This window comes from Podarcis filfolensis (assembly GCF_964270895.1).
Source record: "Podarcis filfolensis genome assembly, chromosome: 2".
NCBI lineage: Eukaryota > Metazoa > Chordata > Lepidosauria > Squamata > Lacertidae > Podarcis > Podarcis filfolensis.
Window position 1 is genome coordinate 38,371,339 of NC_139605.1, and position 27,367 is coordinate 38,398,705.

The following is a 27,367-nucleotide window of genomic DNA, read 5'->3' on the forward strand; positions in this document are numbered from 1 at the left end:
GGCAACTGAGGAAAGGAAGGAATGGAGTAGCTGCAAAGAGGAAGAGATAAGCAAAAGACTGGAAGGGTAGAAAATACCCTTCTTCTTTTGCTGCTGCTCCAGCCTCCTGCAATTCCTTGCAGACAGGTTCCTACTTGTTAATCTATAATTCAAGCTCTCCTTTGTTCAAACTTATCTTTTCATCTAACAGTACCTTCTTTGGGTCACATTCCTCCAAGGGCCATTTTCTAGCTTCTCATATACAACTGCTGTTAGCAATGAACTGGTTCTTTTTCTTCTTCTTCACCTCATTCCTTTTCCAAGGCCCACTGAGCCTCTGTGGTAATTTCCAGTTGATTTTGCAGACCTTCACTGGTCTTTGTCATTAGGTTTATCAGCTGGTATTAAATACCGACGTGTGGCTCTATTCTCACTTGAACTGTCTCCTGCCGTGGCCCACCATGTTGTCTCTCCTGTTCCCACACCCTGGAATGAAGGCATATGGACACACATGTCATTAATGGAGAACCTCTGCCCCTCTAGACGTTAGACTACAACAGTCAGGGATAGTCAGGGAGAGTAATAGATACAACCAGACCTTTGGTTCATTGAACCCAGGGCTTTCTGCTCTGGCTGACCGGCAAAGGATCCAGGAACAAAAAGTTGAGGTCACGGTTGCTCCTTAGAGCAAGTGAAGGAAACTGCCAACCTTAATGACTGTCTAAACGATCTCATCACAAAATGGCATGGGAAGGAGGAGTAAGTAATTCATTGGCATTATCCAATGGGTTCCCATGACAGAAACATAACATTATTCTATGATGAAGAGCTCTATATGACTACTAATCTTGCATATACCTATGCCAACAAGCAGGTGGTCACATAAAAGAGGTTGCCTCAATTTTTGTTATATATATTGTTTATGATGGCTGATAATACTAGTTTGTTTCACTACTTTTTTGGGTGGGGAGAACAGAAGCATTTAGTCCTTTGGCGAGCAATTTCAAAGATTTCATTGCCTGGAGATCTCTCTTAGCTAGTGTTGCATCACCATGCTGCCAAGTACAATGTGTGGAAATTGTGCATCCGTGTTTGTGACTAAAGAAGACTGTGGTTGGTATAGCGGTGGATTAACATCCTCTCCTCTCCCTTTCTCACAGCACTGGACTGTGTTCAAGACTATCACAGAAATATTTATCCTGATTCCAGCCCTTGTTGGATTGAAGGGCAACCTTGAAATGACCTTGGCATCTAGACTTTCTACTGCTGTAAGTGTCAACTTTGGTGTTGTTTTACTTTTTAATATGCAGAGATGTGTTCATGACTTTTATTTCACAAGGACAGTTTGGAGGTGTAATCAAAGAAGTCTCCTTAGCTGCCCATCCATGAAAATCGATTGCCAGTGGTGTTGCTACAGGGTATCCCAGGGACCTGAGCTCCAGATCTTTAACATTCCAGATCTTTAGATCTCCTGCCTGTTCCTCTCCTTTTTTAGTTTTTAAACTTTGCTTACAGGGTACTTCTAACTGGCTGATTAAATCTGATTAAAAGGAAGCGTTGATTTGCTGCAGCTAACACCAACATGCTGTGTGCCTCTTATACCAGAAATAATTAAAAGAAGCCACCCTATACTTATTCATTGCATTTGTCCGTTTAGCTCAGTATTGTCTACACGAGGGGTAGGGAACCGTTTTTTCAGCCTGAGGTCCACATTTTTGTGGCCAGTCTTCTGGAGACAGATGGTCAACGGTGGACATGACTAAGAGAAAATTGGCCTCCTCCGCACATGCACACAGACACACATATCACCACACAACAAAGCAGGGGCATGGATATTGTCAGGAGAAAAATATGCTGTAGTCTCCCTGCCCCACCTCCTTGCTCAGCAGTGTCAAAGCATGGGCTGCACCTTTGCGAAAGTGCTGCTTTGAGGTACTTCAGCAGTGTTGAGGCAGCAGCCCATAGTGAAGATAGATTCCCTTGCCTGCTGGGAAAGGCAAGAGATGATGGAGGTGGAGACTTCCGACCAAGCAACCTCCCCTTCTCCTTTCAAGGTGCTGCAGCCACTTTTCTCTCTGTTCAGGATGGAACCGCTGCTTCCAGGTCACTGGTGCGACCAAGAAACCAGGCAGGAGCAGACTTAATTCTCAATGTAAACCAATCAGCTGAGCAATGAGGAAAAGGCAGCCAGGCTTTCTAGGGCTTAATGGGCCCTGTTTCACATGTGAAACACATAATCCCAAAAAATTGTGTTGGACAGGGAGATTGGCTGTGATAAAAATGAATACTATTGCCTAGTCAGCGGCAACCTGTTGTTCCACACACACACACACAAACCAACTACAGTGGTACCTCGGGTTACATATGCTTCAGGTTAAGAACTTTGCTTCAGGATGAGAACAGAAATCGTGCTCTGGCGGCGCAGCAGCAGCAGGAGGCCCCATCAGCTAAAGTGGCGCTTCAGGTTAAGAACAGTTTGAGGTTAAGAACGGACCTCTGGAACGAATTAAGTACTTAACCCGAGGTACCACTGTATTAAATATACAGTGAATTAAAATTTGCTTTTTGCTGAGTAACAAACCATTAAGTGCTAATGGCAAACCATCCCACAATCTAATACAGTGGAACCTCAGTTTTCGAACATAATCCGTTCCGGAAGTCTGTTTGACTTCCGAAACTTTCAAAAACCAAAAATCAAAGGGTTGTCAGCAAAGCAAATGGTGAAAATGGAAAAATGCCCCGGGAAGCCATTTGACTTCTGAGGCGCATTCAAAACGGAAACATTCACTTCTGGGTTTTCGGCAATTGGCTTCTGAAATGTTCGGCAGCCGAGACATTTGAAAACTGAGGTTCCACTGTAATACATTCCAATCTGCCTTCTAGATAGTTTCGGTTTTAACTCAGCATAATGCTGCAGCTGTATTTCACGCCCAGGGTTTTGGTTTGCAGAGTGGGCTGAGGAATTAACTCCTAGGAACCAGCGATCATTTTTTGTGTGAGCCCAGGCTGGGATAGAAAAATGCCCCCATTAAAATATTAGGTACCATAGGAAGCCAGGTTTGATATCATTGTAGACCTGGTCATGCCTGATCCTAGGCATATTTTTTATTATTGAGTGAATGAAAAATATAATGTATATATACATTTGTCAGTACATGAACAAGTACTTAGTTACATGTTAAGTTTTATTTACTTATTTAGTCAGGACTGGCATACACATATATTCATGTTGACAGTATTTTATTATTGTGGGAGTTTTTGTTGCTGCAAGATGGAGTTACATAGGTTGCCCGTAAAGATAAGTTCATCGGAGGATATGGACTACATAAGTATTCAGTCTTGCCTAGGAGAGTTCTTTCCCAACTTTCCAACTTTTGTAAATTCTCTCTCTCTGCCTCTCTTTTTCTCTTTCTCTCATTCAAAATACACAAGGTTTTAAAAGTTTTTAATCCCTGGACAGAACAGATTTTTTTTTAAAAAAGCTTTTTCCTTCTTTCATGCCTTGGTCACCAGTGTGGAATCTGCACAACCTGCAGCTGTCCCTGCACACTGGGTGCACCCAGTCTGAGCCACTGTCCTTGACAATCTGGTGCCACATTGTATGCTCAGATCCTGTTTGCACGGCTAACGGGAAGAAAAGAAAACCCATGCCCTGCAGGGGCCGATGTGGAATGCCCTGATACATATGGAAAGGGCAGAAACAGAAATGACTGCAACCAGAGTGCTCCCAAAGTCTGGGTGTAGCCTCCTACACCCAGACTTTGTGTGAGCCCAGGCTGGTATTCTCTCCCACCTTGTCTGCCAGCAAGTAACATTTAAGTTTTCCCTCTTCTGCCTTCCAGGCTAATACTGGAAGAATGGATGATACTCAGGCACAGTGGAAAATGGCTACTTGCAATTTGGCTCTGATTCAGGTAAGTAGATCTAAACTTTTGCTTGAGACCTCTTTATAGTATTAGTCAAACTACACACCCTGCGGACGTTCTCACGGGTGTGTGGAGTGGTGTGAGCAGCAAGGCAAGGCTTAGGGTATCCGCTCATTGTGTGCTTTCAAAACTGTGCTTTACAATTGGTGGAGGAGGCCTCGTTTTTCTGTACAAAGTCTTGTTGGCTGCACGCTTTTAAAGCCTAGCAATTGCAACCAGAGACCAAAATACCTAAGGCTTGAGCCTCACATCCGCAGCAGTTTTTCTTCATTTGTGTGCTCACGGTGCGACCTATGTTTCATAAAGGTCAGGTTTATGAAGTCCCAGGTTTAGTGTACTGAATAGCTCATGTGGAATCATTTTGTGTACATGTGCATAGCTTGGAACTTGCTGGATGTCTACATATAGTCTGGGATTTTTCCAATGTCACCATCTTTACAGGAATGTGATCCTGCATATCTGTGCTCCTCTAGGAATTAATTGGAATTCCTATGCCGAATGCTGTGGTCACTCAACATTTATCTGCGAGTTGACGTAGAACCTCAGATTTTCTTTTTTTGAAAAGTTAATGCCTGTTCAGTTGAATATATGTTCTGAAATATAATAACTATGAAAGCCAGCTATTCAGACTAGAGATATTAATAGTTTTCTAAATATTGATTAGATTATTAATTGTACTTATCTCATTACCTCTTCCTATCTTCCTGGGCCTGGTTATTAACCCATATTAAGATTCCAGTCCTGAACATATTATATGAAAATATGTCCTGTTGAATTCTGGAAGTTTACTTTACACAACATGCTTTGACTTAAATTCCTACTATTTTCATTGCTTAAGGAAATGCCCTGAAGGTGATTGTTTAAATTCGTTTTTTCAGCCTGGTGTCCCATCAGCTGTGCCAGGTTGATTAAGGCTGGTTTAAGGATACCTTGTTCAGTACATCTTCATTTAGATACCCTAATAATAGCAATTGAACTGAGCTATTATTCGGTCACTACATTGGTCAGCTTAAAGAAGTTAATTTTCTCAACTGCCTTTTAAAGATACAAGATAATGCATTACATTTTATTGGGCCAATGTCTGTTGGTAAAGGAGTTATCAATATATTAATAATATACACAATATACACAACACTGCTTACCAGGGTTGAAATGTAACTGTGTCACTCAAATGTTTTCATACTTCTTTATCAACAGGAACATCTGCTAACGGTCCTAATGAATTGGCCATATCCTCATTACAGATTTAAACTCTCTTCTCAGGAAACCCTAAGGTTGTAGTACTGTGAAGTGAGAATAGGAATATCTAACAGGGAATTCACAGCACCTCACAAAACTGCAATTCCCAGAATTCTGTGGGAGTGGGATCCATGGCAATTAATACGATATGAAATTGATATGTTTGTAGTCCAGAGATGCCCTGTCTGTTGAGTGCATGTAGAAATATTAGGTAGAATGTTTGTTTTCATCCAGGAGGGGGCAGCAGTAAGCTTTTGTGAACAACCTAAAGATGCCTGAATTTTAATACAGTATGACACTCTGAGCGCCACATCACACATTCCCGTCTTGGAGATTTCAGACCCGCATCTTCCCTCACAGGTGTGTCTGAAACCCTGCAAAAGGGAAAACATTTGTGAGCACATGCAAACGGAAAGATAGCTGGCAGGGAAAAGGTTTTGTGAGCACGTGCACACACACTGCTGCTTCATTGCTCAATGCCTCGCTACCTCGAAACTGCTTTTCCTTTTTTGAAAAAAAGAAATTTTGAGTCTTTCTGGTGCTTTTGCATGTAACCTGCCATTTGTTCCTGTGCTACCTTAGACCAGACGTCTGCAGGAATGCTTGCACGTTGATACCAGACGAATAACCCCTGAGACTCTCTGTCCTCCATTCTTGTTGCTCCACAGTTGCAGGCCACGGTGGTGGGGCTCCTGGCTGCAGTGGCAGCAGTCCTTCTTGGTGCCTTGACCAAAGGCTACTTGAATCTGAACGAAGCAGCCATCCTGTGTGCCAGCAGTTTAACAACAGCGTTCATAGCCGCCCTCTCACTTGGTGAGTCTTTGTAAACTACTCAACTTTAGAGTAGGAGCCAGTGTCTCTGGAAGCCTCTCTCTGTACCTTGCCATAAACAGTCTGAGGTCCACTTTCTCTCTTAGAATGACTACAGTGTTCAGGTATGCTTCCCAGTAGGTTCGTCATGACTGCCTATTCACCTTGAGCCAGAGCTGTTAGAAAATTGATTGATGCACCCTCAGCTTTCTGGCCTTTCACCCAAACCTAATGTCCCACCTTCTGCCTTTCATGGGATCCAGTTGTCCGCTTAGAGCAGGGGTTGGCAAGGCTTATCAGGCATGGGCCGCATCAGTCCCGTGGAGATCCTCCGTGGGCCGGACCAGCATAGCACACCAAAAATCACATCTGCGCATGTCCGTGGCGCTGGAAATCGCTTCTGCGCATGCCCAGATGCCAAAAACTGCGCCTGTGCAGAAGCAAATTTTGGCGTCTGGGCATGCAACATAAGTGATTTCTGATGCCGTGGACATGTGCAGGTGCGATTTCCAGCATCTGTGCATGCGCAGAAGCAATTTCTGGAGCCACAGAAGAGAGTCCCTGTGCTGCACTGCACCGGTTTAGTGCAGCGCTCGGGGACTCGCCGAGTGGGTAGTTCGGTTCGGGGGCAGCTCATGGGCCAGTTAAATGGCCTCCGTGGGCCACAGGTTGGGGACCCTTGACTTAGAGAAAACTCTCGAAATCTAGATGAGCAGTCTTAGGTACTAAGTGCGTTCCTCTCTCATTTCTGATCTTCTAACCTCAGCCGTCGTAATATGATGGCATTCTCTGTGCTGTGGGGATTTTATGTCACTCCAGAAAGACTGTTTCACGGTGCTTTTTGCCAAATGGAGCATGGCTGCTGCTAAGAGGAGAAGCTTGCAAGTTTTCCACAAGAGTGCAGATGGCGGCATCAGAAATGCTGGCACCCTAAAACACAAAGAAATGAGGGCAACATCTTAGGATGATGGACTGCTCCTTCCTGTTTGAACAAAGCAAGATAGTTTTGGATGCCAGATTGCTACTCCTTTGTTTTCCTCAGTGATCTGAGTGGGTATGAAAAAGAAATATGATACTATTGACACATTCCATGGAGGAATTTATTTTGGCTCTGATAGCGAAGTGTATCTGCCATGCATTCAGGCGCCTTATTCCTCCGAACATCATTCGCTAGGGATAAGGAACAGTGTATGGCCCCCTGCCTTGGGAACTCAGGAAGCTGCCTTGTATCGAGTGATATCATTGGTCAATCTTAACTCCTTATTGTCTACATTGAATGGCTGCAGCTCTCCACGGTTTCAAGCAGGACGTTTCTCCAGCTGTACCTGGAGATTTGGACTTGGGACCTTCTGCCGGCAAAGCAGACTCTCTGCTACTGAGCCATAACCCTTCCCCGACTTCATTAGGTCTGAAAGTGTTGCCAATAGGAAATGCCCAGCCCATTGTGGTTTGCCAGGGCTTTCAAGCCTTTACGAAGGTCCAGTCATTCTTGCAGTTCTCGGGGATCTTAACTTTAGAACCCTCTTGTTTGGAAAGCTTTCAGGCACAGTGAAAGGGAGTCCATTTGGACTGCATATTGTATGGATATCTATGTTTTACCTGGCCTCAGCTGATGTATTCCCCTCTCCCCCTTGTGCAGAAGCCCTTTTCTCCCTAGCTTATCTCCTCACCCCAACTTACTCCTGTAGTTAATGTAACTCCTTTGGCTTGTTGATTATGGTTTGGAAAATGTACATTAATACAGTGGTACCTCAGGTTACATACGCTTCAGGTTACAGGCGCTTCAGGTTACAGACTCCGCTAACCCAGAAATAGTACCTCGGGTTAAGAACTTTGCTTCAGGATGAGAACAGAAATCGTGCTCCAGCGGTGGAGCAGCAATAGGAGGCCCCATTAGCTAAAGTGATGCTTCAGGTTAAGAACAGTTTCAGGTTAAGAACGGACCTCTGGAACGAATTAAGTACTTAACCTGAGGTACCACTGTAGAGGTTGGGAGGGACTAACTCCCCACCCTCCCCAAAAAAGAGAGCCACAGGCCCTGCCGGCTTCTTTTTCAGTTGCCAAAATAGCCTCCTTTGCTACTCTCTTTTCATCTTCTCCCTTCAGCGGCTCTTGCTTCTCTTCCAGATCCAGGCCTTTCCATGCCATCCTGGGCACAAGCCCTGGGCGAATTTCAGGGCAACTGCTCCCTCTACTGGCTTTAGGAGACCTTGGCAGACAGGGAGTCTCCCTCACCTTGAACTGAACTTTCTCCAAACCACTTGTTTTCTTTTTCAGGTCTGGTGATGATTGGCGTGATCCTAGGTGCAAGAAAGGTGGGGATAAACCCAGACAACATTGCGACGCCCTTGGCAGCGAGCCTCGGAGACCTGATAACGCTTTCCCTGCTAGCTGCCATCAGCAGCACCCTCTACAAATACATAGGTACGTTAGCAAAAGAAGCCTGGGAGCTCTGAAACCGCAGAACAGCCTCTCCCTAGACAGCCGCCCATGTTGGAAGGAAAGCAGATTCCCAGGCTGACTAGGGTCTGCAGGGCTGGACAGCTTTGTTCTGCCTGTTGAGAGAGCACCTTCAGACTCTCTGGGTCTCCTAGTTCATTTAAACTGGCACAGTGGGATCCATTTTGGTAACCAACAAGGGAAAATCAGAATTTGTGTAACAGATCCATCAAAACTCCTGCACTTGAAGCACCCTGTAAATTACCCAGTGCGTTTGCTTGCTCTTAGTAAACTGACCAGATAGAAATAGAGGATCCTGTGCCTTATTAGTTGTGTGAAAAATGAAATTTTGTAGGTTTTGGGGAGAGAAAACAACCTGCGAAGATCCCCTCTTCTACAAAGGTGTTCCTAAAAGTATGGCACCCCTGTTCTCTTTGGCCTTGATGGTCCTCTCTCTACAATAGGATACCCTCAATCTCAGTTACCCCTTGTCTGTGCTCCCTCTTCATGAAGAACCCCCCAGATAGGAAAAGATACCCCATCACGATGCAGCCTGCATATTAAGAGCTGATACCAAAGTTTCCTAATACAAGGAGGCAGTTCCAATCTGCTGTACACTTTCACTAAAATTTTAAAATTGCCAAGGCAGTTATTGCGTGACTGTCTGAGAGGAGTTCGTGGAAGGATGAGATTTTGGCTTATGTTTTATTTTCAGTTGATTAAGGATTTTTTTTTTCTTGGAAGTTTGTAGCGACAGCAGTCCAAGCTAACTGGAAATTGAGAGCAGATAATGTGGGTTACTTAGTGGTTTCCTTTATGTCATTTTAGTAAAGGTAAAGGGACCCCAGACCATTAAGTCCAGTCATGACCGACTCTGGGGTTGCGGCGCTCATCTCGCTTTATGGCCGAGGGAGCCGGCGTACAGCTTCCGGGTCATGTGGCCAGCATGACTAAGCCGCTTCTGGCAAACCAGAGCAGCACACGGAAACGCCGTTTACCTTCCCACCGGAGCGTTACCTATTTATCTACTTGCACTTTGATGTGCTTTCAAACTGCCGGGTTGGCAGGAGCAGGGACCGAGCAACGGGAGCTCACCCCGTCAACGGGGATTTGAACCGCCGACCTTCTGATCGGCAAGTCCTAGGCTCTGTGGTTTAACCTACAGCGCCACCTGCAGCCCTTTTATGTCATTTTACATGACGCAAGTATGCTACACACCAGCAGAGAAAGGTGGCCTAATAATTTCTTCCCATTTCAGCCCTCCTCCCCTTCAGGAAAAACAGGGAACCAATGTAGCATAATAGTGCATTAGATTGGGACCACGGAAGCCCACTGGTAGGGATTGGGGATGGATTCAATTCAATTCAAAATGCAACCATCCTTCGAAATTTGCAGTACAGTTCTTCAGCCAAGAAAGGTGTACAAAAATGCATATACTGAGGTTTGCATTAAAATGCATATATACTAGAGGGACTATGCTTTGCAAAAATAGTTTGGCAAAATGTCATACAAAATGTGTATATTAAGAGAAATCAACACTGGGGGGAACTGATGTGGGAATGTGGAGACCTGAATTTAGAATTGGAAAATGAGAAACAGAGAAACCAAAGTGGGCAGATTCACCCATCTCTGGCTGCTGTGTAACACTGGGCCAGTCACTGCTCTTGACCTTGCTTACCTCAAAGGGCTGTTGTGAAGCTCCTGAGCGCCTACATTGTAAGAGAGAACAAATGCAAAGGGCTACGGGGCTTCTTGTGTTTCTGATAATTGTGCAGATGAAGGAATATTGACAGAGCTAGCTTTTCTGTAGCAGTCCTATGATGTAAAAAGAAGCATCTGTAATCCCAATTGGACCCCATTCCCTGCTAAAGGTCTCCCACTTGATAGCTATATAATTGTCTCTGAAAGCAGAGTTGCTTAGGCTCAGACACTCCCTACCTCCAGGTATAAAATCAATCAGAGAAGCCCCCACCCCTTTGCTGTTGCTGCTGCTGCTGCTGCACGTGCTTCCAGTCCTGTATCACCTGGGGTGATGCTAAGGGCTGTGAAAATCCCATGCTCCACCCCCCAGAGAAAGGTGTGTTCCCTTTTTGGGTGACATCCTTTGTGATTTAAGACAACTTTTGTGATTAAAGGCTTTGATAACTGCATACTTGTAGCCTCAGGCTTTAACAGAATCTTGTTTTGAGAGAGGGAGAAAAAATATAAAGCACATTTCCAGAATGCTTCAACTGCTCCATTACCTGCAAAATGTGTTGCGACTGGCCCAGCTTTGCACCAGTTACGAAGAGCAGATGGAGAGAGCCCTCTAAGAACGATCATTAGCATATCAAAAGGCCTGGCACAATCCTCATGGCTTGAAGGTGTTTCTGAAGCTTCCTTCCTTCTGCTTCTGAGTCATTCTTGTTTTGTCAGAGCAGCAGCATTCTCTCTCCCTCTTTCCTGACGTTCCCTGCACTTCTAAAGGTCACCCCAAGGTTGACTTATTCAGAAGACAGAAATAAAACAACAGGAGCTAAAGCATGGGTAGGCAAACTAAGGCCCGGGGGCCGGATCTGGCCCAATCTCCTCCTAAATCTAGCCCACGGAAGGTTCGGGAATCAGAGTGTTTTTACATGAGTAGAATGTGTCCTTTTATTTAAAATGCATCTCTGGGTTATTTGTGGGGCCTGCCTGGTGTTTTTACATGAGTAGAATGTGTCCTTTTATTTAAAATGCATCTCTGGGTTATTTGTGGGGCATAGGAATTTGTTCATTTCCCCCCCCCAAAAAAAATATAGTCTGGCCCCCCAAATGGTCTGAGGGGCAGTGGACTGGCCCCCTGCTGAAAATGTTTGCTGACCCCTGAGCTGAAGGGACAGAGGTGGGTGGGGATGAATAGGGAAGTAACTGCTCTTGTTCCGAGTAGCTGGCATTCTAGTCCCCTTTTTTATTATCCCCTTTTTTGACAAGACAGTCTGGTAGCCTCACAAACAGTCCTGGGTGCTTTGTAGAGAAGCATATAAAAGCTAGATCCAGCCTGCCTGGCACAAAACAAAGTCACCTCACAGCTAGAGATACACAGCTGGATTATACCACAATCAGTATTTTAGGTGAAAGGAAAAACCCACATAAAGAGGATAGCCATCAAAATAATTCAGCAGCTCTGTGCCGTACATTTGTTAGACTTCAAGGTTCCATGGGGTTTTTTGTTGCCTTTGCTCACGATGAGCCTCGTGGTCCCTTTCCAACGCTACAATTCTACGAGTCAACAGACCAAGACAGCTGCTCCTTTTGAAACAACATGAACGATAGCAGCATACGGTATTAGGTCTGTGTCCGCTATAAATTCTAGAGTTCTTCAGGCCAAGTCTGGAACTTTTTACACATGGTCTAACTCTTTGAAGCCGCGTCTAAATCTATTGCGAGGTCTCGGTAATTGTCAAAGGGGTGGAAGCCAGTTTTCATTACTTCATTCAGCACTTGAACTGAAATTCCTATTCCGGAGCTCTTTTTCTCAAATCGCAGCTGATCAAAATTTGGTAACGAAAGTTGACTTGTGTCGAACTGTCCTTATAAGTGTCAGAAATGCTTGGTTGTCAGGTCTTCTCCCTTGATTAAGTCTGAGCTGCATCCTTCCCTTGACTGAACTCAGAAATGCTCAGGTTTTTTCACTGGTTCAGTTAGAAGCTCCGGGGTCTGTTTTATTTTTTTCAACAGTGTTGCTTAGTGAGCAGTGAGCAGTGACTGTTATGCAATGGAAAAGGGGCTCTAGTTCCGTTCTGGTCAGCCTGTTTACTGTTAACACATAGTGTTCTTCATTTATTTTTACCTTTACCATTTCTTTTACCTTTACCTTTCTTCACTTATTGCTTAGTTTACTGTTCTCCTGCACCTTGCTTAAAAGCCTTAAAAAAACAACCAACAACAGCTGCGTGCTTTTTCCTTTTATGAAAGCTCCTTGGCTTCTTTTAGGAGGTATCCTGTTTCCTCTGTATGGATTAACAAGCTTCTTTTAAATGCCGAGTCTTGCAGTATGACAAAATCACTTCTTGGAGATGTGGTAATGAGCTTGTTCTATTACCCCACAAGAGCAGTCAGTTAGGGTTTCTTAATTTTCTACCTTTGGGTAATTCTGCTTCTACCAACTCCATCTTGCCAACGTGATGAAGGGGCTTCTGTTTGAAGATTAGTAGCAAATCCAATTTGTATACAGTGGTGTGATGCTTACATGGAAAACACACTGACCCTGAAGTTAGTTGTGCTTAATTAAATTCCACTTAAAGCATCGGATCCTAAGGATCACCTTCTCCCATGTGAACCTGGGCACTTGGAAGAGACGATAGCTAATGGCGGCTCCTTATGTCCTTATCCAGCTCTGTTGCTTTCTTGCTGCTGGTCCTGTAATTGTGTTACTTCATTTAGGCTACTATATATGCTTTGGTTTTATATTGATGTAAAACCCATTTGGCACATCCTTTTGGATGGAAAGTTGAGATAACAGATTAATTACAAAGAAGGTCTGCTCATGCAACAAAACGTGTCCCTTCCTCCTCGCATGCTCCCTAAATCTATTCCAGGGGGTTGGAGGGAGACCCAGAACAGATTTAGGGGGTGCACAGGGAAAAGAGGGGAGAAAAGCCCAATTTCACAAGCGGGCCCCCTTCACTGCATGTACCCCACTTGGCACTACATTGAACAGAGCTGTCTTTCCCATAGGGCTTAGTGGTTTGTTGTGCCAGGGCGCCGGCCTCTCAGGGGGGCCCAGTGAGTGGGGGAGCTGCGTGGCTTTGCTAGCGGCCTCCCCTTTCCCTGCACGCTCACCAGCTGCGCCCCATCAACCATATGGCTGGCCGGCATGCAGCTTCCCTCCCAAGCCTCTGCGGGGATTGCTCTCCCACAGCGGCATGGGGGAGAGTTGCCCCCCCCCATGGCTGGCAGTGCACAACTTCGCACCCCCCCCCAACTATCCGTGGTAATTAGGCGGCGCTGGGAGGATATTTGCACCCCAGCGCTGTATCTGCTAACGACAGCCCTGACATTGAATTCCAGCCATATAAATCAATTACTTTTAAAAATAAGTGTAACTTGGTCCATTGGTTTTGAGACTTTACACCTCTAATGTTCTCTGGAATACACCCTGCTCTCCTGCCTGCTAGAGGATGCTTACTAGTTTTGCTTTATGTTTTCTATTGCGGCAACCAATGCATTCCCCCCACATCAGCTAATTCTGCTGGCTGCTTATAGATGGCGATGGAAGCAGGCAGTGATGGAGGACTGCTACATAAAAATCCTAGTGCAAACAGGCTTGGACACTCATCACCGCATCTGTTCTTTCGCTTAAGAAAGCGGAATGGTCTTCCCCACAAAGTTGTATCCTTTCAGATTTGGAGATTCACACATATACCTTTTAAGATGTGTTGTGGAAAGGGGGATTATTGAGTTGTCAACGTCATTGTTTTTATTATGTATTTTTTGTTTGTTTCTTAGATTGCGATTTTATGTTGTGAACCACCCCGAGATCTATGCCTACAGGGCAATATACAAATTTAATAAATAAAAATAAAATAATAATAAACCTTTCCTTTTCTTTGACAGAGGTGAGATACCTGTCGCCCCTGATCTGTGCCGTGTTCATTGTTATGATTCCTCTTTGGATCGCTATTGCCAGGCAGAGTCCTCCCGTTGCTGAAGTCCTCAAGACTGGGTGGCAGCCAGTCATTGTTGCCATGGCCATCAGCAGGTAAGCATCGTGGGCTAGAGATGGACTGGAATTTAAGAGGTCTTGTCCCTGGTGCAAATATGACGCTTCCAGGGACAATTTCTTCCTGTGTATTTGGTTTGTAGCTAACATGTTCTTGGAGTGTGGAGCCTTAGGTAGCCCAAACAGTGCCATACATGCACAGGACGTGTCGGCAAGCTGGGAGAATGTCCAGTGTTTACAGAGGTACAATAAGGAATAATAATAATAATTATTATTATTATTATTATTATTATTATTATTATTATTATTATTATTTATTTATTCCCCGCCCATCTGGCTGGGTTTCCCAGGCCACTCTGAGCAGCTTCCAACAAAATATTAAAATACAGTGGTCTGTTAAACGTTAAAAGCTTCCCTAAACAGGGCTGCCTTCAGATGTCTTCTAAAAGTCTGATAGTTGTTCTTCTCTTTGACAACTGGTGGGAGGGTGTTTCGCAGGGCGGGGGCGGGTCCCAACAGTGTGCAATGAGGACAATGTTCAGTAACCACAAGATGCTGATGGACTCTTGGTATAAGCGTGAACCAGCCCCCAAACTGCTTATGTGTATGTGTTAAAAGAGGCAAATGAGGCCTGCCACAAAATGTTGCAGTGTGCAGGCTTCCAGCCATGTCCTTTTGCAATATAACTCTGCTTCCATTGGCCCCCACCTCTTAAAAGGAATCAGCTTGGATAAGTGCATAATGAGCTGATTTGAACTGTAAACAGCATATCTCTACTTATTTTAGAATTCAGTGACCAAACAACTCCTATCTAATAAGACACAGGCTAGACACACACGCATATTTATGATTATCTTGGAATGTCAGGGCATGTGGAAATGCAGCCATGTTTAAAAACAAAAAGAAGGCAGGACCCAGCATCCGATGATGCACATGAAGAACATACTTTGAGTATTGACCTTGGCAGGGTGTCTTCTTGGTAGTTCCTCTGCCGTCAGGGTGGTGGTAGTCCAAGAGAGGGCAGTCCCTAAGTTGTGGAATTCCCTTCCCACAGAGGTGCGTCTGGCACCTTCACTATACAGCTCCCTTCCAGTGCTGAAGATGTACCTCTTCACCCTGGCTTGAGATGCATATTGTTGCGTGTCACTCCAATATCCAAGCAGTGCAAGACTCCAGGGGTTCCAGGCACTGACCCGAGGTCCGGGTTTCCTTTAAGAAATGAGGCACAGTGGAGACTATGGTGTCTTTATGATATATGGTTTATTTACACATATATACAACCTGAGCATGCAAGGGAGAGGTTCACAACACTGCCCCCCCCAGAGGGTCTTGCTTCTCCCATAGCTGCACCTTTCAGTTCAAACGCAGAAATCAACCATCATGCTCTGACCCTCTTTCCAGCTTGCTGACTTTAACAGACTGCAACCTTTTATCTTAGGTCCTGTCATAGCCAACTCTAAACGCTCTTCTTCAAACTCTGCTTTGTTTCCGAAAACTAACCCTGAATGGAGCGAAAAGTCGCTTCCATTTGCCATCTGGCACAGAGCCCCCTCTAATTTTGCTTTTCTAATGGCTCCTTACCTTCCTTACCGTCCTCCTAATAGCCCATCACCCCAGGTGATTTCTTGGTCAGGAAACTGATCTGGCTTATATTTTAACATTTGCCTTGATTAAATTCTAACCCTTACTGGACCCAGGAATTTAGGGGAGTCTGGTAATCACAAACTCAAAACAATATTTTTACATCCCACCTTATTTTTGTATTATTTATTTTTTAATATTAGTAATCATCATGATCATTTTTTTAATTTGTATACAGTCTTTCTATCTTACAATACTCAAGGCAGTTTACAAAACAATGTTTTTTACTCGTTGTAACCTGCCATGGGACCTTAGGGTGAAGGGCAAGTAATGAATTATAAGAATAGTAAGAATATTGCTGATGGTATGCATATTGCTATGTGGAGATACCTTCCAGAGTTATAGTTCTTATCTTGAAATTTGTTCCAATCACATATGTTTATTCTTTTCAACTTTTCTTTTGCTCTTTATGCCACCTTAGTTCAGATCAGATTTCTAACAGTCATGGTATGGCTATATTCTCAAGAAAATACTCTGAAGCCATAAATGATGATGGTCCCCATAATAAATGAAATTTATGGCCTTGTCATATTATTTAAAATGATATGCTGTAAAGTGCTACAAGTTTTGTATTTCAATCTCCTTATTGCTTCAGTGTTGAAGACATTTCCTGAGTGTATGGGGGGGGATAGAATGTTAAATTGTTGTTATTATTATTATTATTATTATTATTATTATTATTATTAAAATTTGTATACCTCCCTTCATGCAAAAATCTTTCCTGTTGTGGGATTTCAGATACGAACTATTTTCCTTCAAGTCTTTCTAGTCTGGGAACTGGGTTGAAATCTTTGTTATCTTAGTAAAGCTGTCCACCTGAATGGCAGTAGCAAAAGTAAGGATTTCCACAGAATACTGCTGAAAAAGATCAGGATTAGAAGCAAATGTAATCAAAGAAGATACTGATTATTTATATAGTCACTGAGTAGTGGGGTACTAATAGATGAAGGATATACTCATGTTCTCTCATTTTTCAAAAACAGCATTGGGGGACTTATCTTGGACAAAACCATAACCAATCCAAACTTTGAAGGCATAGCTATTTTCACTCCTGTGATCAACGGTAGGTTGGTTCTTTTTTTTCTTTTTCTTTTTAAGCATGTCAGGCTGCAAGTGAAATATATGTCCCTGCTTTCCCCCTCATCGTTGTAGGATCCCTGTTTTCAGATCCGTAAGCGAGACAAATCCTGCTTGCCGCAGAAAGGCATTGTCTACCTGCAGCATTTAATTTATTAGCTTTAAGTCTGGGTTGGGTAGACCAGAGACTTAAGGTCAGTTGTGGAGCACATGTATTGGCTGTGCAAAAGGTCCTGATTCAGCCCTGGTATGTCCAGATAGGGCTGGAAAAGACACCCATGACAATGCCATTTAGTGAAGACAACACTGAGATAAACAATCCATTGGTCTGACTCAGTAAAGCATCTTCCTGTGTACTTAAATGTTAAATTTCCAGTAGAAGATTAAATGCTTCAAAAGCTGTTTATAGTACTTTACAGTTTTATGCTGGCCCTGGAAATAGGCACAAGTGACTGGAGTATTGGATTTCTAGGGTGAGATCCAATGTCAGTCATACTCAGGATAGACCCATTGAAATGAATTGAATAGTCCTGGAACTTCCTTTTCCGCATAGGAATAACTGTGCTGCACTGCATAATGAGATATGGAAATTAAACAAATTGGGTTTGGAACAAATGTGGTTTTAAGCTTTATTTAAATATATGGATATAAATAAGGCAAATATAAAAAACGTTTTAAAGAAATAAAACACAAGAATGAAGTAGAGGATTGCTCCACTCTGAACTCAGGAACAGCATTCATGTGAACAGGATCTTGCCAAGAACTGTTGTTTCCATCAATGCGCCAAAACAGGCAGCATCAGGGAGCATTACAAGGAGTGGAAGATCCCAGACATATAAGACATTGTCAGGTTTCCATAGAACTAACCTCTATCTGCTGAATACGAAAGGTGACTTCTCCTTCCACTTCAGAAAGTTAACATTTGTCTTGCAGTTTTACCAGGCCTTACATACAGCTGATTCACTCTCGGCTGAATCTAGTGCCTCCAGAAGAACATTGTGACAATGCTCTGCCATGCTTTGCTTTTAAAACTTAAGAGTCTTCTGGTTCTGTTTGTTTCTGAGAAAGGGGATTGAAAGCAGCTGTTGGATTTCCGGCGCTGCAGTTGCTGTGCCAGATACATCCTTGAGACTCATTATTGCCAAAGGTTTATAGGACAATTGCTTCATATAACCTGAGGTGGTTGAAGACATAATGTTGCTGTAAAATAGCCCCCCAAAGGGAGACGTTCACTGGGGGCTTTCTCCTTTCAGTTACTTTATGGGTCCTTTCTTACGGACTCAGCTGTACAGCTGCAAATAAAATGCTGTAAGTGTGTTTTAAGTGCAATATACAATGTGACACTAAATGGCGATGGTGAGCCTTATGGAAAATTCAATGTATTTTTATAAACGCTTTTTAAAAAAAGAATTTTCAGAACGGTTTTTCACATGTGTGTAGATTCCACCTGAGGGACAACCAGAAATTAGTAGTATTATACAGTGTGCCTCAAGAGATGGCGCAGCAGAGAAGGAAATGGAGTCAGGCCCCAGAGCAGGAATCTGTGTCCCTCAAGATGTTGTTGAGCTACGACTCGAGTCCCTGGCAATGGGCCTGGGGGAAGTCTTAGTCCAACTACAATTGAAGGCTTCCAGCTTCACTGTCTTTTCCCCTAGAGGCTGTTTTTAACTCAGCCTCTCTCAGTTTTAGCTTTGTTATGCTGTTCAAACACTCTGCGTTGTTTACTGTCCTATTGCATTTTAATTGATTGTAGTACGTTTTTCGCTCTGTTTTTCTTTTCTGCTTTGAACACCTCTTCCAGGTGTTGCAGGAAGTTGCAGGATAGAAATTTTGTCACAAGTAATAAATAAGCTAGCGTGCCGAGAGCCTGTCAGAATGCAAGGTGGCCCATATCCAGAGGAGACTAATTAGACTGATGGTGCTGAACTTTTAATTTGTCCTCTCATTCCATGGTTCCTTTCGTCAGACTAGAAATTGCTGGTACCATAATTACCACAGTTGCAGATATACTGCAGGTGGTTTCACAGCCAGGCACTGCAGCACCTGTTAGCTGTTTGTTATAAAAGAACTTGTCTATGCACAACAGTCAAACAAGTTGTATTGCAGAGCACCTGTGCTGGCTATCTTAACTCACGAATATCCAGTATGTGATAAGGAAGGAGGGAAATCTTTCTCTCTCAGAACTGGAAGTATTTGGTTATGTATCTGGAGCAAGAGAAACAAAAGGAGAGGCCCTGTTGCAGTTCGTGCAGTGTGACCTTGCAGCAGTTTTGCAATTCATTTTCTGGTAGTTAGAAATTTGAGGAGGCCTCTGTCCCCTGAAAGATTTGCAGTGCCTGCCGAGGCCTCAATGCAGTAAGAGCAGTTGCTGCAGCCCCTGTAGCTTCTTTCCATTTCTCTGTGTAAAAGCATAATTAGCAGAGTAAAAACTTAAACACGTTGCAAGATTTACAAAAAATAGACCAGAGGCAATTCTATTTCATCCAGCAGAGCTTTACTGCTACTGAAGGCGAATGAGCGTAATGGTCACATATCCAATACATTCAGGATTGGCACTGTCCATAAGAAATCCAGTTGCAGCAGACGTAACCTAAACTTACAAACTTATAGTAAGACTATAACCTTAACACTATATCATAGAATCATAGAGTTGGAAGAGACCACAAGGGCCATCGAGTCCAACCCCCTGCCAAGCAGGAAACACCATCAGAGCACTCCTGACATATGGTTGTCAAGCCTCTGCTTAAAGACCTCCAAAGAAGGAGACTCCACCACACTCCTTGGCAGCAAATTCCACTGTCGAACAGCTCTTACTGTCAGGAAGTTCTTCCTAATGTTTAGGTGGAATCTTCTTTCTTGTAGTTTGGATCCATTGCTCTGTGTCCGCTTCTCTGGAGCAGCAGAAAACAACCTTTCTCCCTCCTCTATGTGGCATCCTTTTATATATTTGAACATGGCTATCATGTCACCCCTTAACCTCCTCTTCTCCAGGCTAAACATGCCCAGCTCCCTTAGCCGTTCCTCATAAGGCATTGTTTCCAGGCCTTTGACCATTTTGGTTGCCCTCCTCTGGACACGTTCCAGTTTGTCAGTGTCCTTCCTGAACTGTGGTGCCCAGAACTGGACACAGTACTGCAGGTGAGGTCTGACCAGAGCAGAATACAGTGGCGCTATTACTTCCCTTGATCTAGATGCTATACTCCTATTGATGCAGCCCAGAATTGCATTGGCTTTTTTAGCTGCCGCGTCACACTGTTGGCTCATGTCAAGTTTGTGGTCAACCAAGACTCCTAGATCCTTTTCACATGTACTGCTCTCAAGCCAGGTGTCACCCATCTTGTATTTGTGCCTCTAATTTTTATTTGCCCAAGTGCAATACTTTACATTTCTCCCTGTTAAAATTCATCTTGTTTGTTTTGGCCCAGTTCTCTAATCTGTCAAGGTCGTTTTGAAGTGTGATCCTGTCCTCTGGGGTGTTAGCCACCCCTCCCAGTTTGGTGTCATCTGCAAATTTGATCAGGATGCCCTTGAGTCCATCATCCAAGTCGTTGATAAAGATGTTGAATAAGACCGGGCCCAAGACAGAACCCTGTGGCACCCCACTAGTCACTCTTCTCCAGGATGAAGAGGAACCATTGATGAGCACCCTTTGGGTTCGGTCAGTCAGCCAGTTACAAATCCACTGAGTGGTAGCATAGTCAAGACCCCATTTTACCAGCTTCTTTACAAGAATATCATGGGGCACCTTGTCAAATGCCTTGCTGAAATCAAGGTAGGCTACATCCACTGCATTCCCTTCATCTACCAGGCTTGTAATTCTGTCAAAAAACGAGATCAGGTTAGTCTGACATGACTTATTTTTCAGAAATCCATGCTGACTATTGGTGATCACAGCATTCCTTTCTAGGTGCTCACAGACTGTTTGCTTAATGATCTGCTCCAGAATCTTCCCTGGTATTGATGTCAGACTGACTGGGCGGTAATTATTTGGGTCCTCTCTTTTCCCCTTTTTGAAAATAGGGACAACATTTGCCCTCCTCCAATCTGCCGGGACTTCGCCTGTTCTCCAGGAATTCTCAAAGATGACTGCCAGTGGTTCTGAGATCACATCTGCCAGTTCTTTTAATACTCTTGGATGCAGTTCATCTGGCCCTGGAGACTTGAATACATCTAAACTAGCCAAGTATTCTTGTACTATCTCCTTAGTTATTCTGGGCTGTGTTTCCTCTGCTGAATCATTTGCTCCAAATTCTTCAGGTCGGGCATTGTTTTCTTTATCGGAGAAGACTGAGGCAAAGAAGGCATTGAGGAGTTCAGCCCTTTCTGTGTCCCCTGTTTGCATTTCACCATCTTCTCCTCTGAGTGACCCCACTGTTTCTTTGTTCTTCCTTTTGCTACGAACATACCCATAAAAGCCTTTTTTGTTGCTTTTAACTTCTCTAGCAAGCCTGAGTTCATTCTGTGCTTTAGCTTTTCTGACTTTGTGTCTACACGTGCTGGCTATTTGTTTGAATTCCTCTTTGGTGGTTTCCCCCCTTTTCCATTTTTTGTACACATCCTTTTTTAATCTTAAAATATATACTATATACTGTACACCACACCAGAAAGAAAAAGAGAGAGTGAGACCTAGGCTCCTTCTGGCCTCACTATTATAGTCAGCATGACCTTGACTGAAAGAGAAAGAGAACCAGTTTAAACCAGCTGTACTCAGCTTCTCAGAAGGAATAACCCAAACATCAGTAACCTTCTGCTTGCTTCTTTCACACAGAGAAGCTTCCAAAACCCTCTTGAATTAAGTAGAATAGGAAAGATCGCTACACCAGATCTAAGAAATGCCAACTGACAGAGATAGAAGATCTTGGGAACTATGATTTTCCCACCCTGGCTCCTCTCTCACTTCCCCACCTCTAGCAGCTGAGTGTTGGCATTGCTGGCCATGCTAAAAGCTCACGCAGGGCATTGTTATCTGTACAGGTGTGCTTGTGCAGCTGCCGGGCAGGTGGTAGAATTCTGGGGCAATGCCAGTAGCAACAGAAGCAGTTCTTCTTGTACGAAATATCCATAGCACCGATCCGGTTGTTGTTCTGTCGGTATTCTAATGCTTTGCTGTTGATCAGGTGACAGCAGCGTTTCCTGCCTCACCATCCCCTTGTAAGCAGTGCTCTAAAGGATACTGAGCTAGAGAAGGCAATGTAAGCCAGTGGCAGTAAGGCCGTTTGGTAGCTTATAGGACAAACATCTGCTTAGCTTTCAGACCTGTGGGAGTGCATGAGTGGGTATTGACTGATCGTCATCCTCCCAGTGTCTCCCAGCTATTGGGGCTTAAAGGGTGTGTTCAGATTTTTTTTTGCTTTGCAGGTGTCGGCGGCAATCTGGTAGCTATCCAGGCCAGCCGGATCTCCACATTTCTGCACTTCTGGAGCATGCCTGGAGTCCTGCCACACAAGATGAGGCAGCACTGGCCAAATCCATGTACCACCTTCTTCAGTTCAGGTAATCTGCTTTCTAGATACTGGTGCCTAGCTACTTTCGCATCTAAACCCCCAGGGAAAACTCTACACTAGCCCAAATTATTGTTGTTGATAATAATATTAGTTGTATTTATTTGTTGCGTACTATAAAAGAAGTCCGAATGCAAACCGCATATATAGGGGATCTCCCATTTGGGACCAGCTCCTTACTAGCAGACCATTTCGTATTCGCTCAGTGTAACCAGAGTTATGATGTCATTTGCCTTTTCTCCCCTGCAGGAATAAATTCAAAGTCTGCTCGTGTCTTGATCCTGCTAGTGATCCCAGGGCACCTGCTGTTCATCTACACCATTCATTTCTTGCAGGCAGGCCATACGGCTCCCACCTTCACTTTTGTCTCCTTCTACCTGATGGCTGCTGTTCTACAGGTAACCAGAAACTTGACTTCTGCTGTTTTTAGTACAGTGGTGCCTTGCAAGACAAAATTAATTTGTTCCGCGAGTTTTTTCGTCTAGCGAATTTTTCGTCTTGCGAAGCACGAAATCCCATAGGAATGCATTGAAATTCAATTAATGCGTTCCTATGGTCAAAAAAAGTCCAAACAAAGCCAAATTTGGTACAACATTTTAAAAAAAAAAACAGCAGAGTGGCTCAATGGTCACAGAAAATCATAAAAATGCAGAAAAAAACACACAAGCTTCCAGATTCTTGCAAACCCCTCCCCAACTGTTCCTCCAGTCACCCAGCACACAGAAATTCAAACCCAGAAATTTTTTAAAAAAACAGCAGAGTGGCCCAATGGTCACAGAAATTCATAAAAATGCAGAAAAAAACACACAAGCTTCCAGATTCTTGTAAACCCCTCCCCAACTGTTCCCCCAGTCACCCAGCACACAGAAATTCAAACCCAGAATTTTTTTTAAAAAAAACAGCAGAGTGGCCCAATGGTCACAGAAAATCATAAAAATGCAGAAAAAAACCACACAAGCTTCCAGATTCTTGCAAAACCCTCCCCAACACCAAGTCCTTGAATTCCAAACACCCCAACCCAAAATCCAAACCCCCCAAAAAAAGTTTTAAAAGTTTAACTTAACAAATGGCTGCAAAAGAAGTTTTGGAAAAGCTTCAAAAATCACCAAAGTCTTCAAAAACCTAAAAAAAGGCTACCACACCGCTTGCTATGAGTTGCTCCTCGAAGTCAAGTCGCAACTGTACAGTATTAACGGTTTTAAGAAAAAGGAAACAAACTTGCAAGACGTTTTCGTCTTGCGAAGCAAGCCCATAGGAAAATTCGTCTTGCGAAGCAGCTCGAAAAACGGAAAACCCTTTCGTCTAGCGAGTTTTTCGTCTTGCGAGGCATTCGTCTTGCGGGGCACCACTGTATAAGTTTGGGTTCTGCCATGTGTTCCAGAGTCAATTAGCCACTGTAGCTATATGAATGCACCAGGGACAGACCCTGATTTCTACAAACCGCAGGCCACCATCCTCATCCCAGACCCTTTTAGATTTCTAAATTTACAGCACCCACTTGGAAGCCGCAGTATCTTTTTAGTAGAGATTTCTAGGGGAAACTGATTGAGAGATCAGTGTAAAATGCTGCAGGGTGGCAGATTAAATCCCCCCATTTCTAGCTAGAACACATTACCCTCTTTTCACACCTTCCCCATGTCACTAAGAAAAATTATCAGTCATGCACCTTCCTTTTCCCATGATATTTGAATTGTTGAGTCAAAATCTCTGTAATAGCTTGAAGGGGAGTTTGGGCATTTATGCCCTGCCTTTCTTCCATCCTGGAACTGATCAGGGTGGCATAGATATGTTTCACACCTGATCACCTGTCCAGGCACTGCTCAGACTGACAGCTGCCTAGTTAGCTTTAGGAAGGTGCTGGTTTCATACCCAGGGGCTGCCATAGGCTTCATCCAGCAGTACTTGCATTTAGAGCATTTATGCGCTGACTGAACAGCGCTGTGATTTTAGCCCCATCCGCAACCTGGCAACAGTTTCCTGCAGCATATTGCCCACAATCATCTACAGAGAAATCGCTCTGCGAGCGCCTCCTTGTGTGTAGGAGTTGTGTGAGAGTGGACACCCAGTTGCACCGGTGTCTTGGTTGTGCAGGACCTCCTTTGCCACTGTTCTTCAGCTGGTGGGTCACGGCCTGATTCAAAGCGGGTCACATCAGAAGCGCTGCCCCCATGCAGACAGATGGGAAAAGTTTGAGAAATGGGTCCCCCAAGGCATGCGTGGGCTAAAAGTGGGTCTTGGGTCTGAAAAGGCTGTAGATACCTGCTCTACACACAAGTATATCGGGACTGCTCTTCAGACAACCCCATGCAACCTGTGGCCTGCTCTGTGTGCCACACAGAAATGCTATCCCTTGTGAGTGGGACATCATTATGGCTCCTGTGTCTTCCCTGTTGCAGCTGCCATCCCTACCCCCACCCACCCACTCCACCCACAAACCAGTAGCAGGTTGGAAGGGCATGGCAGGATGCAATGACTTCATGTTTATCCTGAAACCAGACTGGGTGAAGGCAACGTTGCTTCCTGCCCTCTGTCTACCTGCTAGTCTGCTTGCAGAGGGAGAGGGGTGGACAGAGCACACTTCCTTTGGCCCACTTTCATTCACTCCCCCCCCTTTGTGACCTCACCCTTCCACTTTAGCACGTGTGAATGTGGTGGCAAAACTGGGTGGAGGGGGGAATTTGACCCAGCCCTAAATATTCCTGCCCTCTAGGCTCCCGTGGTCCATGGAATCGAAGTTCCTCTGTGCCCCACTGTTGTTGCCAAGTCCGGTGCCTGAGTAACAGACTCCGTTCCCAGCAAAATGGAACTGTGGCTGATCTGCATGCTGATGGCCATGTGGTTTCCCACCCCCTCTGCTTACAGGTGGCAATCCTGCTTTACCTGGCTGACATTCTCGTGCGGCTGTTCTGGAGAAAGGGCATGGATCCTGACAACTATTCCATCCCCTACCTCACCGCTCTGGGAGACGTCCTGGGCACTGGCTTCCTGGCCCTTTGCTTTCACTTGGTTTGGATCTGCAATGGGTTGAAGCCCATACCAAAGCATTAAAGAGGACTTCGGCTGCAGCACTGACCTGCCTACTGTTTCAGCAAGTAAAAAAAGTATATATATCGCTATGGTGCTCTTGACACGGTCCAAACAGGGTATGAAGAAGAGGATGTCCAGCTCCTTAAACAGGAATGGCTTGGATATCCCTCCCCTTCCATCTCAATACCACGTAGATGTGAAGTTTGAAAGATACCTACCAATGAAACGGCATCAACGTGGACACAGCTTCCGAAGTGTCAGTAATGAATGGGTTGTGAAACGCTGCTCCTGTCTACCTTCCTCTTGGTTAAGAAGTGTTATTGAAATGGCCGAGTCCGAAAAGCCCATTCACGCTAATGGGAGGCTATCCACTGATCTCAGTGGGGTTTAGATTATGTCCTAGATGAGGATGTTTCACTGTCTTTGCCAGGCATCAGCTGGCCATCAAAGATGACATTTTCCTGTCTGTATTTCTTCTATATGTTCCCACACAGAGCGGGGTGGGGGAGAGAGAATTATGTCCAGGGCTAGTCACACTCTGCACCAAAAATAAAAAGTAAAAATACTGTCTATCCTACACAAAGGAAACCAAAAAAACTTTGCACCGCAATAGCTCAGATTCTGCCTCACAATACCTCATTGCAGCATTGTATATAGCAATTTAGGTACTTTACGTTTCTCAGTTTGCATGCTGATGCTTAATTTGAGTGTTTTGCAGAAGTTTCAGACACTGCAGTAGCAGGAGTGGAGTATAAATTAAGAAGCGGGAGAAGGTGGCCGAGGATGGGGGAAATGTAGCTGGAAGGCGTAAAATAGCCAAAACTGAATATTAAAGCTTCATATGGGCTGTTTGAATGGTTTCAAACAACTGTACCCACCCATAAAATCTTGAGAGGCTGAGCAGCTTCTCGTCCCATTCTCCCTGCCAGTTGTCCCGTCCAAAACTGCTTTCAGGGTTTGTGCAAGGATACTCAAAGATTAAATGGCCAGCTCTTCTGATGGACTTCATAAATACTTCTTCAGTAACTGAGATAGTTCCCTACAGTGTGTTCTGAAGGCTCATCTGGGGGTAGGGTTGAGCTTTCTGTATTCTGCATGGAAGTCACTGTCCTGGGGAGCAATGTGCTGATAGTACTCAGCACCTTTTAAGAGTTCTGTGCCCATGGATTTCGTCAAATCACTTGTCCTTCCCAAGGCTGGAAAATCAGCCGTGTTTATCCCTGGCACAGTGCTCTTAAAAACCCAGTGAATGATTTCTTAAGGCTTGCAGTAGAGGCGGAGCATGTTTGGCCTTCCAGGTGTTGTTGGGCTCCCAACTCCCATCAGCCCCAGCCAGCATGTCAGGGATGATCGTCTTTTGTAGCCCAGAAGCATCTGGAGGACCACAGGTTGCCCACACCTGTCGGGAAGACCCAAGGGTGGATTTTCACCATGTCATCAGCATCAGTGCCAAGCAGGATAGAATTGTCATTCTCTCTCCCTCGTTTTTTGTTTTGCAGTTTCAAATCTCATGAGTTTTTATGGTTTGTAGAAACACCCACCCACATGTAAAATAAAAGTGTAAAAATGGTTCATGTTTTGAGAGTTTCCTTGTGGGTCCTGGTCCAGGACTGGACAGTATATATGGGATATACCTGCTTCAGGTATAGATGAGGAAGTCTTCCCTTCCAAATGAAGGATACAAGTTTGGTTTCCACATTTTAGCCATGGAAAATGACGCAAGTAAAACCTCAAAGTATATGTTTGAAGACCAATACATCCAATCCATTGTGTCTTCCGGTCAGTTCACAAATTGAAAATGAAAATGAAACAAGCAAGCAAAAGCAATAAACAGAAAAAGCTACTATCTCAACAATAATGGTAGCACAAAACATAAAATCAATGAAAACAATAATGAAAAGCTAAAACTCAGTAGAGGGGTTGGGGTGGGGACCAAAGTGTTCAAAGGAAACAGTAAATTTCAATTATTAGCCTGGAAGAGGTTAAAAAAAATATATCCTGGCACCAAAAATATCTTTATGACAAGAGTCTATGGGAAAGCATTC

At 44.2% G+C, this 27,367-nt stretch overlaps 1 protein-coding gene across 8 annotated transcripts in view; it reads left to right on the plus strand.

The window, feature by feature from the left end:
* SLC41A3 (solute carrier family 41 member 3) overlaps positions 1-26,892 on the plus strand; it is a 43,335-nt gene extending 16,443 nt beyond the window's left edge. For all 8 annotated transcript variants that reach the window (XM_083602774.1, XM_083602775.1, XM_083602780.1 and 5 more), the window contains 9 exons: positions 1,140-1,247; positions 3,822-3,893; positions 5,813-5,957; positions 8,232-8,378; positions 13,971-14,115; positions 16,701-16,780; positions 22,153-22,287; positions 22,545-22,693; positions 25,158-26,892. In XM_083602774.1, the coding sequence (XP_083458900.1) occupies positions 1,140-1,247; positions 3,822-3,893; positions 5,813-5,957; positions 8,232-8,378; positions 13,971-14,115; positions 16,701-16,780; positions 22,153-22,287; positions 22,545-22,693; positions 25,158-25,343 (1,167 nt within the window). In that variant the 3' untranslated portion in view covers positions 25,344-26,892. The remainder of the gene's footprint in view (positions 1-1,139; positions 1,248-3,821; positions 3,894-5,812; positions 5,958-8,231; positions 8,379-13,970; positions 14,116-16,700; positions 16,781-22,152; positions 22,288-22,544; positions 22,694-25,157) is intronic.
* Positions 26,893-27,367: the final 475 nt, after the last annotated feature.